The sequence below is a fragment of the Aquarana catesbeiana genome, linkage group LG01 (genome assembly GCF_042186555.1).
Source record: "Aquarana catesbeiana isolate 2022-GZ linkage group LG01, ASM4218655v1, whole genome shotgun sequence".
In the NCBI taxonomy this organism is placed as follows: Eukaryota; Metazoa; Chordata; class Amphibia; order Anura; family Ranidae; genus Aquarana; species Aquarana catesbeiana.
The window spans coordinates 946037106-946050804 of NC_133324.1; the positions used below are offsets into that span (position 1 = coordinate 946037106).

The following is a 13699-nucleotide window of genomic DNA, read 5'->3' on the forward strand; positions in this document are numbered from 1 at the left end:
TTTTTCAAGCCCAGTTTGAAAGCATTAGGTGAAGAAAGGGCATAGGTAGCAGGAAACTGCCAGGGGGTACCTATTTCAGTGCAAAAAACATTCAATGCATAAAGCGTTTCAAGAAAGAAAAGGTCTTTTAATGCAGCTTAAAGGCAACATAAAAAATACATAATTTGCTGCTAAATGACATTGCCCAGCCGGCTTAATTTTGTTTGTGAAAACCAGACTGGGGTCCACTTTAGAATCCATAACAGACCCATATCCACTGGATACCGGTCTGGTATTGATTTTGAGGAGGACTCATGGGGTTCCCCTCAAAATCCATGCCAGACCCATATCCAGACATGCAGCCTGGCTTTCCAGAAAAGAGAAGAGCGTGTACCCTTCCCCCCACCTGAACCAACATGCTCTTAACAGCTGAAGGAAAGCTTGCATTAAATCTCTCCCCTGCAAGGCACCTTGTCCCCATGTTGATGGGGACAAGTGCCTCATCCCCACATGCCTGGCCCGGTGGATTTATTAGTCTGTGTGTAGGAAGGGGGGGGTGGATTTTGGTCCCAAAAATGTGTCAAAGGTGTCTGATGTGTCCGCCACAATGTTGCAGTCCCGATAAAAAAAAAAATTGCAGATTGCCGCCATTACTAGTAAAAAAAATAATAAAAATAAAAATGCCATAAATCTTTCCCATAGTTTGTAGACGCTATAGCTTTTACGCAAACTAATCAATATATGCTTATTGCGATTTTCATTACCAAAAATATGTAGAAGAATATATATTGACCAAAACTGATGAAGAAATTTGATTTTTAAAAAAATTTTTGGGGATATTTATTATAGCAAAAAGTAAACAATATTGTTTTTTTTTTTTGTTTTTTTTTTTAATTGTCGCACTTTTTTTGTTTATAGCACAAAAAATAAAAACCGCAGAGGTGATCAAATACCACCAAAAGAAAGCTCTATTTGTGGGGAAAAAAAAGGACGCACATTTTGTTTGGGTACAGCACCATACGACTGCGCAATTGTCAGTTAAAGCGACGCAGTGCCATATCGCAAAAAATGCTCTGGTCAGGAAGAAGGCTAAATTCTTCTGGAGCTGAAGTGGTTAAGTGACAGGCCACAGTTTGGAGACCAGTGGTTTATGGGACAGGATCTTTTTTTGGGGGGGGGGGTTACAAACACTTTAAGGCTATGTTTCCACTATTGCGTCCCCAAAGTCGCACGATTTTGCCGCAATTTTACCGTGATTTTTTTGCCGCGACTTGAAGCAATGCCTGTGTATTTTTGAGGTCTATGGACCTCAAGACGCATCAAAGTGGGACCAAAGTAGTACAGGGACTACTTTGAAGTCGCTGCGATTTGAAGTCGCACAGATATGAACGGTACTCATTGGATATCATGGGGTAAGACTTGTCATGCGACTTTTCAGTCGCAAATGGTATGAAAAGTCACACTAGTGGAAACTGAGCTTAAGTGGTTAAAGCCTATTTTATTTAGCACCTCATTATTATATCCAAGTGTGCCGCTATTTTTTTTTTTTTTTTTACCAACATCAATTTACATAGAATACTCAGATAAAGAAAATCTTCACTGTCTCCAATTTTGTTCTGCCCAGTATTTGTATCCATTTAATTTAATGATTACCACTGAAAACAACTATGACCTATAGAGAAGGAAGGGAGGAGGGTGTTTTTAGATAATCCGCCCTGGTTGTCTATTAGCCAAGGTACATTCTATTTCAGGAATTCAGATCAACAACGGTCTTTCCTGTCTGAAGTCTCTCAATGTTTGTGTAGGGAGGGAGATAATATAAAGGTAATTAAAAAACTGAGCATAATAGTACAACACATACAAGTGTGTCAGAGAGGACCACGCAGTTAGAGATCCAGTGCCAAAATGTGGTCGCCACTTCTCCTTCTTCTCACGCTGTCCAGTAAGTCATTTTATTACCTTCGGTTTGTAAGCTTTTGTGGGTAATATATGCTCCTTTTTTTCTCTGTATCCTACCACGCTTCTATTCAGCTCTCTGCTACCCGGTGTCAGTGTGACTTCTGCACAGTGATCTAAATCATAATATACTGTAGTTATGCTGGTTCAATCGATATCAGTTGATCATCTACTTTCTAATCTGTACACAATACATAGGGGGTGATTTACTAAGAAGAAGGCACTGCACCAGTTCATACATTAATTGGTGCACCAGAAAAGTCAATAATTGAACGTGCGAACCGGCGCACATTGAAGCGCAAATAACGATAATAAATACCCGCATAAGTAAACTGCAACTGTCGCTAGGGTAACTGCGGTTTCCTCATTGATAATAGCGCACGCCCAATACAATTGGTTCATTTCATCTCATTGGATGTGTCTTGTTAGGCAATTAGTAGGTGTTCTCAGTGAATTAACCCTTTTGATGCTAATCTTATTCCTATCACTTCTAATATATCTTTAAAATGTGTTTTTTTTTTTTTTTCTTTTTTTTTTTACCCAAATCTTTCAATACATTACAAAGTACAGAGAAGTGTTTCTAAAATAAATTAATATTTTCCGATCTTGATCTTTAACCGGTTCAATACCGGGCAATTTCACCCCCTTCTTTAGTAAGGCCAATTTTTAGTTTTCAGCGCTGTCGCACTTTAAACGACAATTGCGCGGTCGTGCAACGTTGTACCCAAAAAAAATTGACGTCCTTTTTTCCCCACAAATAGAGCTTTCTTTTGGTGGTATTTGATCGCCTCTGCGGTTTTTATTTTTTGCGCTAAAAACAAAAGAAGAGCGACAATTTTGAAAAAACACAATATTTTTTACTTTTTGCTATAATAAATATCCCAATTTTTTTTTTTTAAAACACATTTTTTCCTCAGTTTCGGCCGATACGTATTCTTCTACATATTTTTGGTAAAAAAAACTCGCAATAAGCGTATATTGATTGGTTTGCGCAAAAGTTATAGCGTCTACAAAATACGGGATAGATTTATGGCATTTTAAAAAAAAAAAAAAATGTATTTATTTTTTTTAGCGGCGATCGCGATTTTTTTTATCGTGACTGCGACATTATGGTGGACACATCGGACACTTTTGACACATTTTTGGGACCATGCACATTTATACAGCGATCAATGCTATAAAATTGCATTGATTACTGTATAAATGTGACAGGCAGTGAAGGGGTTAACCACTAGGGGGCGAGGAGGGGTTAATATGTTTCCTAGGGAATGATTCTAACTGTAGGGGGAGGGGACGCACAAGGGGAGGAGACCGATCGGTGTTCCTCCGTTCTGGGAACACAGATCGCTCTCCTCTCACCTGACAGGCTGTGGATCTGTGTGTTTACACACACAGATCCACGGTCCGGCCCGGTTAATGGGCAATCGCGGGTGCCCGGCGGACATCGCGGCCGCCGGGCACACGCACCGGGTCCCGAGCGGCGCGCGCGCGCCCCCTAGACGGCCGGGAATCCCAGGACGTCATATGACGTCCACCCAGGATGGGAGATCCCATATCTGGACGTCATATGACTATGGCTGGGTAGGGAAGTGGTTAAAGGTGACCATACACTGCAATCAGTTAGATTTTAAGGCCGAGTTCGCACTGTAACCCACTGCAGATCGCACAGGAGCGCTGTTTAAAACACACACCGACTTCCTGTGTACAGATTCACTTCCGGGCCAATGTATATTGCTTCCTGCTTTAGTGTGTGTGTGTATATAGATATAGATATAACTATATATATACACTCCCAATTCTGGAGGCATAATAAGTCTAGCACAGGGGTCTTCAAACTACGGCCCTCCAGTTGTTCAGGAACTACAATTCCCCTCATGCCTAGTCATGTCTGTGAATATCAGAGTTTTACAATGCATCATGGGATGTGTAGTTCCGCATCTAATTCGCATAGGTGTGAACCCAGCCTAAATAAATTTGATTTAGTGCAAGAGCCTGATTGATTTCCTATAATCTGAATGAATCGTTTAAGTGCGTGTTCCTATTACCTATTTTGCCAAAATATCGAGTTGCACTAGAGTTGCCACCTCATCCCCTTTAAACCCGATCACATATGAATTACACAGTATGTGAGGCTAATTAGAGTGGTTGTAAACCCTTTAGAACCACTTTAACCTACAGTTAAGCCTAGATTAAGGCTTATCTGTAGGTGCTTGAAATATCTCCCAGACCTGCACGGTCTAGGAGATGTTTGCAAATCGCCGTAGGGCAATTTCTTCTGCGCATGCGCGGGAGTTAGAAAGGGCACGCTGTGCCATTTCTAGCTCGGGTCATGCCGTTAAAGGCGACGTCAGACGACTCCGGCCAGTCACAGATCCGGAGTTCACGGCCCCGGAAGGAAGAGGGGTGAAGAATGGACGCTCGCTACTAGCGAGGAAGATGGGGACATCGCGGGCTTCTCCTGCAGGTAAGTGTCACATAATGGGCTACTATGCGATGCATAGTAGCCCATTATGCTTTACCTTTGCAGGGAAACAAAGAGGAAGTAACACCCATCAGGGTTTACTTCCTCTTTAAATGCAGATAAGGCACCAAGTGAGTTTAATTACCACCTTAATTAGCCACAGAACCTGTGTAATTAATATGTGATCAGGTTTAAAAGGGATGAGGCTGCAACCATAAGTTGTACAGAGATTGGCCAATCAGATTGCATAGTGCATCTTAAGTGCCGAATTTGGAATGTAGATGTGCCATGACCCGCTTGTATTTTCCTAATGATATTTCTTGGGCATTATACAAGGCACATGAGAACCCACCTTTTTTCAAGACATGCTAGCTAGAGTGATCAGGAATCTTCAAACTACGGCTCTCCAGCTGTTGCAGAACTACAGATCCCATGAGGCATTGCAAAACTCTGACATTCACAGACATGACTGGGATGGGAATTGTAGTTCCTGAACCACTGGAGGGCCATAGTTTGAAGACCCCTGTGCTAGACCATTATTATTCCTCCACAATTGGGAGTGTGGCATCTACCCAACTTCTCTCTGCTGGTGGACACAAAAACCTACATCTATAGATATATCTATATACACACACACACACCATAGTTGCCAACAGTCCCGATTTTCCCGGGACAATCCCGATTTTGGGACCCTCGTCCCGGATGGAGGCTGTCCCGAATCGGGATTTTCCATAAGGAAAATTGGGAATGATTTTTTTTGTTTTTGGAGCAGCTGGCTCCAACAAAATGGCGTCCGCCGCCGCCGCTCGATCTTCCCCCTAGTGACAGTGTTGTGTAGTGGAGAGAGGAAGGGGGCTCGATCCGTGCAGCCAATGAAGCTGCATGACCCCTCCCCTCTCCACTGAAGCCGCCGTCGCCGTGTCGTGCCGAAAGTTCCCCAGCCCCGTACTGCGCAAGCGCTGCACCTGCACAGTACAGGGGGTCCATACTTGCCAAGGGGAACTTTCTTGGCAGGCAGAACACCGGCCGGCCGCTCCTGCACTGAGCGGGGGGGGTCTGCACTAATAGAGGGGGGGCTGCACTGAGGGGGCTGCACTAATTGAGGGGGGGGCTGCACCTAGGGGGGGCCTGCACTAATAGAGGGGGGCTGCATTGAGGGGGGTCTGCACTAATAGAGGGGGGGCTGCACTGAGGGGGCTGCACTAATTGAGGGGGGGCTGCACCTAGGGGGGTCTGCACTAATAGAGGGGGGCTGCACTAATAGAGGGGGGTCTGCACTAATAGAGGGGGGTCTGCACTGATGTAGGGGATCTGCACTGATGGAGGGGGTCTGCACTGATGGAGGGGGTCTGCACTCAGGGGGTTTGCACTGATGGAGGGGGTCTGCACTGATGGAGGGGATCTGCACTGATGGAGGGGGTCTGCACTGATGGAGGGGGTCTGCACTGAGGGGGTCTATACAAACTCTGCCGGGGGCACCTGATGCAAGGACAGACTCTGCCGGGGGCACCTGATGCAAGGACAGACTCTGCCGGTGGCACCTGATGCAAGGACAGACTCTGCCGGGGGTCAGGACTGTGATATTGCGGTGGACAAATTGGACACTTTTGACACTATTTTGGGATCAGTGACATTTATACAGCGATCAGTGCTATAAATATGCACTGATTACTGTATAAATGTCACTGGCAGGGAAGGGGTTAAATGTGTTACCTAGTGATTTCAACTGTGGGGGAGGGGACACACGATCTGTCTCTCCTCTCCCCTGACAGGACGTGGATCTGAGTGTTTAAACACACAGATCCACGTCCCTGCTCTGTGACAAGCAATTGCGGGTGCCCGGCGGACATCGTGGTCGCCGGGCACGTGCATCGGCTCCAAGTGACGCGGCGGGCCCCCTAGACCCCCTAGACAGCCGGGAAGCCGAGGATGTCATATGATGGCCGCCCAGGATGAGAAAGCCTCCTTGCGTCCGTCATATTACTATACGCGGGATGGGAAGTGGTTAATAGAAAGCACCAGTTGCCTTTCACTATAAACATTTGTTAGTCCAGTCCTAGAAATCTGCTTTACTATTAATTTCCATAAAAATTGGGTCCCTGCGGCTAGATGCCTCGACCGCTGTGTATGTGAGATGCGCAACTTCTGTGTGCGCGGAGGTATGTACCCGTGGCACATATCTGGTTCCCGGAAGCGGTGGCCAGCACACAGGAATGACATCACGCCCCTACAGGAAGTTGCTTGTACTGCTGCTAATTTCTTCCCACCACCATACCCTGCTCACTGTTCTCTGAGGAAGAGATTATCCTTATTTGCAAATTAAGATAATTTTTTAGTTATTTTTACATGGGGTGGTGTTTGTGTGGGTCATGTGTGTATGTCTAAATAATTTGGCCTGAAAACACACACCTACTTCCTGTGTACAGATTCACTTCCGGGCCAATGAATATTGCTTCCTGCTTCAGTGTGTGTGTGTATATAGATATGTCTATAGATGTAGATTTTTGTGTCCACCAGCAGAGAGAAGTTGGTTAGATGCCACACTCCCAATTCTGGAGGCATAATAATGGTCTAGCACAGGGGTCTTCAAACTATGGCCCTCCAGTTGTTCAGGAACTACAATTCCCATCATGCCTAGTCATGTCTGTGAATGTCAGAGTTTTACAATGCCTCATGGGACGTGTTGCCTCACGACAGCTGGAGAGCCGTAGTTTGAAGATTCCTGATCACTCTAGTATGTCTTGACAAAAGGTGGTTTCTTATGTACCTTGTATAATGCCCAAGAAATATCATTAGGAAAATACAAGTGGGTCATGGCACATCTACATTCCAAATTTGGCACTTAAGATGGTCATGCACTATGCAATCTGATTGGCCAATCTCTGTACAACTCGATATGTAGGCAAAATAGGTAATAGGAAGACGCACTTGAACAATTAATTCAAAATATAGGAAATCAAACAGGCTTTTGCGCTAATAATAATTTATTTACGATCTAACTGATTGCAGTCTATGGTCACCTTTAAAGATCAAGATCCGAAAATATTAATTTATTGGGTTTAGAAACACTTCTCTGTTCTTTGTAATGTATTGAAAGATTTGGGTAAAAAAAGAAAAAAAAAACAAATTTCAAAGATATATTAGAAATGATAGGAATGAGATTAGCATCAAAAGGGTTAATTCAATGAGAACACCTACTAATTGCCTAACAAGACACATCCAATGAGATGAAATGAACCAATTGTATTGGGCGTGCGCTATTATCAATGAGAAAACCGCAGTTACCCTAGCGCCAGTTGCAGTTTACATATGCGGGTATTTATCATCATTATTTGCGCTTCAATGTGCGCCGGTTCGCACGTTACATAGTAGGTGAGGTTGAAAAAAGACACAAGTCCATCAAGTCCAACCTATGTGTGTGATTATATGTCAGTATTACATTGTATATCCCTGTGTGTTGTGGTCATTCAGGTGATTATCTAATAGTTTTTTTAAACTATCGATGCCCCCGGCTGAGACCACCGCCTGTGGAAAGGAATTCCACATCATTGCCACTCTTACAGTAAAGAACCCTCTACATAGTTTAAGGTTAAACCTCTTTTCTTCTAATTTTAATGAGTGGCCACGAGTGTTGTTAAACGCCCTTCCGCAAAAAAGTTTTTTCCCTATTGTGGGGTCACCAGTATGGTATTTGTAAATTGAAATCATATCCCCTCTCAAGCGTCTCTTCTCCAGAGAGAATAAGTTCAGTGCTCCCAACCTTTCCTCATAACTAAGATCCTCCAGACCCTTTATTAGCTTTGTTGCCCTTCTTTGTACTCGCTCCATGTCCAGTACATCCTTCCTGAGGACTGGTGCCCAGAACTGGACAGCATACTCCAGGTGCAGCCGGACCAGAGTCTTGTAGAGTGGGAGAATTATCATTTTATCTCTGGAATTAATCCCCTTTTTAAATGTGAGGGGTGTACTCACTTTTGTGAGATACTGTATATAACATATAGGGGTATATATATATATAAGCTGCCTTTGCAGCTTAAGGGGGCAGTTGGGAGGAGCTAAAAACACATATCAACTGTGTTTTTAACGTCCCCCACCGCGAATCTAAATGCACCATAAATTACATCTATTTCAATATATTCACATCTTTTATGCCACATGCCTCTATTTGTTTGAATGGCTTATGTTCAGTTCCTGCTGAATGTGAAAGGAAGGATGGGGGAGCTAAAAATGCAGCTCAACTACATGTTTTTAATGCCCCCCCCCAACTGCAAGTCTAAGGCTGGGTTCACATATGTGCGAATTGGAGGTGGGTTTCCTGGCATCCAATTCGCATGACAGGAGATTGTGACCGACCTTCTATGGTGGCTGCGGAGCGAATTGCACAGGAGTCCTGTGCATCTTGGGCCAAATTCAGCCAAAAATTCGGGGCCTGTTTCATCCCTGAAACGGAGACGTATCGGACCCCTGCTGTGAGCTGCCTACGAATCAAGTGTGAACCCAGCCTGAGCAAGCCCTAAGTTACTTCAATTTACTTACCTCTTGTAAGAGCAGTATGTGCCTGGCCCCTTTCAGGATGCCAGATACATGAAATACTATGGCGGGAATAGGCGGGGGAGGGAGTGTATTTTGAAGCACGTGATTAGAGCCAGAGGCTCTAATAGGCTTCAAAATAGGGTGGTCTCGGGGCGCAGAGCACTGCATCTCGATCCCACCGTGTTGTATGACCATAGCAAATTAATTTTCCCACCTCCCCACCAATCAGGAGGCAGGTCAGTGAAACCTGTTTCCCGATTGGCCAAAGCGTCAGGGGATCCTATTGGATGCCTAGTGCTTTGGCAGAAAAGGAGACACACACAGTGGAGGAAGCCTGAGAAGCGGACACCGGAGCCACAGCTGCCCGCACTGGGGGAAGAGGAGTAGGACAGCCCTGCCACTGCAGGAGGGGAGGAGAGCCCTGCCACACAGTGTGTAAGTGCTGCTGGTCAATTGTGACCGGTTCCCTCCGTACGACCACAACCGGTCGGTCACAACGTTAAGCTGAAGGAGGGGAGCCAACCACAGAGATAACATCTACAGGAAGGTGAAATATCCCAGACCTTTGGATGAGACCGGTGGAGCAACCGTGGTGGGCCTAAAGATAAGCGCATTACCCCCGTGGGGGTGAGGGGATCTGATGAGTGGGGATGCTTGAGGGGGAGCACGAAGTCACAAGTGGAACCTTTGAACACCCACAGTCACCGTTTTTATGTCAAGTATTATGAATGGAGATTTAATTTACCTGATGGACTATTAGCTACACACAGGTGCACCAAGACCTGTTGGAACACTTGTATTTACTAATTGGGGTGCTAACCCCGAGTGGGGTTTCTACATCTCTGGAATGGGATGTAAACGTCGAGTGAAATGCCCATCCTACCCAGGGGCGACGTAGGGCTGTCTGTAGCTTGCCGTCTATATGGGTTTCCACCAATGCTATTTCATCAGCCCTCTGTTTCTTAAGGAATGCGAGGGTTGCCAACCTCTTAAGTGGTTCACGCAAGCCCCTCACATTCCAAGTAAGGAATTTTATAGACGCCATATGGAGTTTTCACAAATCAATTTCAATATTAAGGTGTGTATCCTGAGTCTCACCAGTACCTTTATACAAAAATTATGTATGAGTGTGTACAGTACTACAAAACATAGCTGCAAAGGCAAATTTTCAATATTATTCAAAAAACGATATTGATTCAGAAAGTGCAAACATAGTACTTCTTGCATTTTAAAAAGTAACTTAAACATTTCCCCCCCCCTCTCCCTCCCAGCCCTGCACCAACCCCAACCTGTGCGGGCATACTTCCCAAACCAAACTGAAATTGAAATCCGGGAAAAAACAGTCAGCTTCATCTGAAATAAAAGGAAAAACCAGGGAAGCCGTTGGATTTTGGAACCCAGAATAAACATATCCCACAGAATCATGTATAAAGAAAATAGATGTATATAGTCCCTGGGATAGATAACTGTGTGTAATTGTAGCTGGATGGCGTCATTCCAGATTCGGTGACTGATTTCCCTAAAGGTGCGTGGGGCAAAGTCACGCTGCACCATACATGTGATCTGTAGGACTATTACTGACCCGAGGCTCCGGTCATCAAAATAATAAGTGATAGTATATAGTTTCTCCTGAGGTGTTTAGAGCAAAGTCTCTCATGTTATAAGAAAAGAGGCCTGTGACCCCGTTGCAGTTCACGATCATGTACTGTGTATGATGGGTTATTCATTCTCTTTTCTGTTGTCTCGGCGCTCCAGCCAAGCAATGGCATCCTCGGGGGTTTAAAAAAAAAACGGCTCGGCCATCATCCTCCACACGAAGACGTGCGAGGAATTACATTGAATATTTAAGATTTTTGATGCGCAGGCGCCTCTTGGCTTCGGTGAAGTTTTGTCTGCGTTTCTGTACTTCGGTGGAAAAATCAGGGAAGATGGCAACCTTGACGTTGTCAATGGGTATATTGCCTTTCAACCTTGCCATGCGCAGCGTTGTGTCGCGATCTTTATAGTTTAGCAATTTGGCGATAAATGTTCGAGGTGGAGCACCTTGTGGTGGCGGCCTAGCGGGCATACGATGCGCTCTTTCGACAACAAACGTGGGCGAAAAGGTCTCCCTGCCATATGTTGTAATTAGCAATTGTTCCAGAAATGTGGTGGGATCTTTCCCCTCCGTCCCCTCCGGTAGGCCAATGAAGCGGAGGTTGCACCTACGAAGCCTGTTCTCCATGTCATCTTGCTTTGCCAGGAGTTGATTAATCTGGTATTGCATGTGTTCAGAGGTATTCTGTAATGGCGGGATCGCGTCCTCCACCTCTCCTAGCCTGGTCTCAGATGTCTTAACTCGCTCTTTAAGCTTGTGCAGGTCTTGTCGGACCAGGGAGACGTCTACCTTAACCTCCTCAATTTTGGTCGTGAGGCGGCCTGGAGTGCAGAGATGGCTTCCAGCACTCTATCCGTGTCCCCTCCGACGTGGCGCCACCATCCTCCCCCATGTTGTCTTTATCCTGTCGGCGATATTTATCCAGTTTGGCAGCCGTGTCAGACTTAGGTTTCGTCGGAGCCATGACTGTTAATAAGAGGCGGCAGACGTAGCTGGTTGAGCGGTTACGGATTCGGCACAGAGGGTGAGCTGGGGGGCTTGGAGGACCAGAGCAGCAAGATAGTCACCACATGTATCGTCTAGGACAGGTCTTGAGTCCCCGTTCACCCCTGGTAGGCCCGAGTACCCCCAGCAGACTTAGGTAAGGACAATACTTTGGCGGGTAAGGGCACTGGGGTTGTTAGCCGGGATTTAGATCAAGTAAAGGAGAGATGGGAGGGTCAGGAGTGTTCAGTATAGAGTAGCAATATGGGTGCCACTCACCTGGAGGATGCAGGGGTCATCTGTAGGTCTGAGCACTGTGATGTCCCTGGAGGAGTTGCAGAGAACAGTGGGTGGGCTAAATAAACCACTTTACTTGGTGCAGAGTCCAGGAAGTAAGCATGTAATGCTGGTGAGGAGGCTGAGAGCACCAAGATGGCCGCCGAGACTAGGCCGAAACCACGGTCCGGATTTAAGGCTGTCGCTGTGCAGGGGGGCACTGTTCGGCTCAGACTCCTTTCAGGATCCTGTGCAGGAGGATCAGCTTGTAGTTGGGGAGCCAGGTATCCCAGAGGCCAGAACGTAGCACCTTTGGAGAGGCCGGGAGGAGCAAGATGGCCGCCAGAGCTCCGGACCAGGCTGAAGCCGCGGCCTGGATTTGGGGCCGCCGCAGTACGGACGGATACCGCTCCGTCTGAGCCTCGACTGGAAGCCCTCAGAGCAGGGTCCGTGGGCGGGAGGAGAGCCAGACACCAGGGAGGCCGAGTAAAGCAGGATGGCCGCCGGAATCGACCAGGCCGAAGCCGCGGCCTATAGTTGCGGCTGCCGCCGCGGAGGAGCTCCTTGCCGTTCGGAACGCCCGTCCGATCGAAGACCTACAGAGACAGGTCAATATACATGCAGGGGCCTCAGGAGGTGTATCAAGCAGCTGCAGAATGATACTGGGATGCAGGATTAATGTGAATTCAGGAGTATTGGACGGAGCTCGGGTCTTCCACGTCCTACTCCATGCTGTAGCAGGCCACGCCCCCCCGAGTGGGGTTTCTACATTATCTATGGACTATCACTAAGTTTTTGTGTACATAATTACATATATATATATATATATATATATATATATATATATATATATACATATATATTTTTTATTATAGTATATATATATATATATATATATATATATATATATATATATATATATATATATATATATATATATATATATATATTAATTTTTTTTTTTTTTTTCACTGTATATTTGTTTATGGTTTATAATTAAGGTTACATGGTTTAATAAGGTCTATACAGGTGTGCATCATCTTACACATTCACTTATGGTTATGGTTTCACTAATATATAATATGGAGCAATAGCAACTCAGTATGCACTTAGAGATCTACACATCAGGGTATATCTACTAGTGGGAAACACTCACTTAGTGAAGAATGAGTCATGTTTTTGGCAGGATCATCTCGCTAAGTGAATAATAGCCTATTTGGCAGTCATTCAGTGATAGCTCACTGAGCATTACTTATTATTTTTTATACAATAGTTATTATATATATTTTTTTCACCGTTGAGGTTAGTCACACCATCATCTGGCCCAAACTAGGAAGCGCCACTATCCCCCCCCCCTTTTTGTATTATTTATGTTTATAGACCACCTTAGGGAGCTATATTAGGGGAGGCAGCATACCTAGACAGACCCCTAAGCGCAATCATTTACTTTTTTTTATTTACAAATACAATACACTTTAATACAGTAGGAATCAGTGGGAGTCAAGAGATACAAGAGGTAATAACTGTGGGTGATGTGCTGATTGAGAAGATAAATGTACAGTTGTTAGGTGGGGGCCAGATAGGCTTCTCTGAAGAGATGAGTTTTCAGGGATCGTCTGAAAGTGGATAAAGTAGGAGAAAATCGTACAGATTGGGGTACAGCATTCCAGAGGAGAGGCTCTGGAGAAGTCCTGAAGGCGAGCATGGGATGAGGTGACAAGGAAGTTTGAGAGCAGGAGGTCTTGGGAGGAGCGAAGAGAACGATTAGGTTGGTATTTTGTGACTAGGTTAGAGATGTAGCTGGGGACCAGGTTGTGGATGGCTTTGTAAGTTATAGTTAGTATCTTGAAATTAATTTGGAGACTGAGTGGCAGCCAATGGAGGGATTGGCAGAGGGGTGTAGCAGACGCTGA

General features: G+C 45.3%; 1 protein-coding gene across 1 annotated transcript in view; it reads left to right on the plus strand.

Moving 5' to 3' along the window:
* The first annotated feature begins 1708 nt into the window (after positions 1–1708).
* LOC141121353 (uncharacterized) overlaps positions 1709–13699 on the plus strand; it is a 106965-nt gene continuing 94974 nt past the window's right edge. The window contains exon 1 of the mRNA XM_073611102.1: positions 1709–1921. Coding sequence (XP_073467203.1) covers positions 1885–1921 — 37 coding nt within the window. The 5' untranslated portion in view covers positions 1709–1884. The remainder of the gene's footprint in view (positions 1922–13699) is intronic.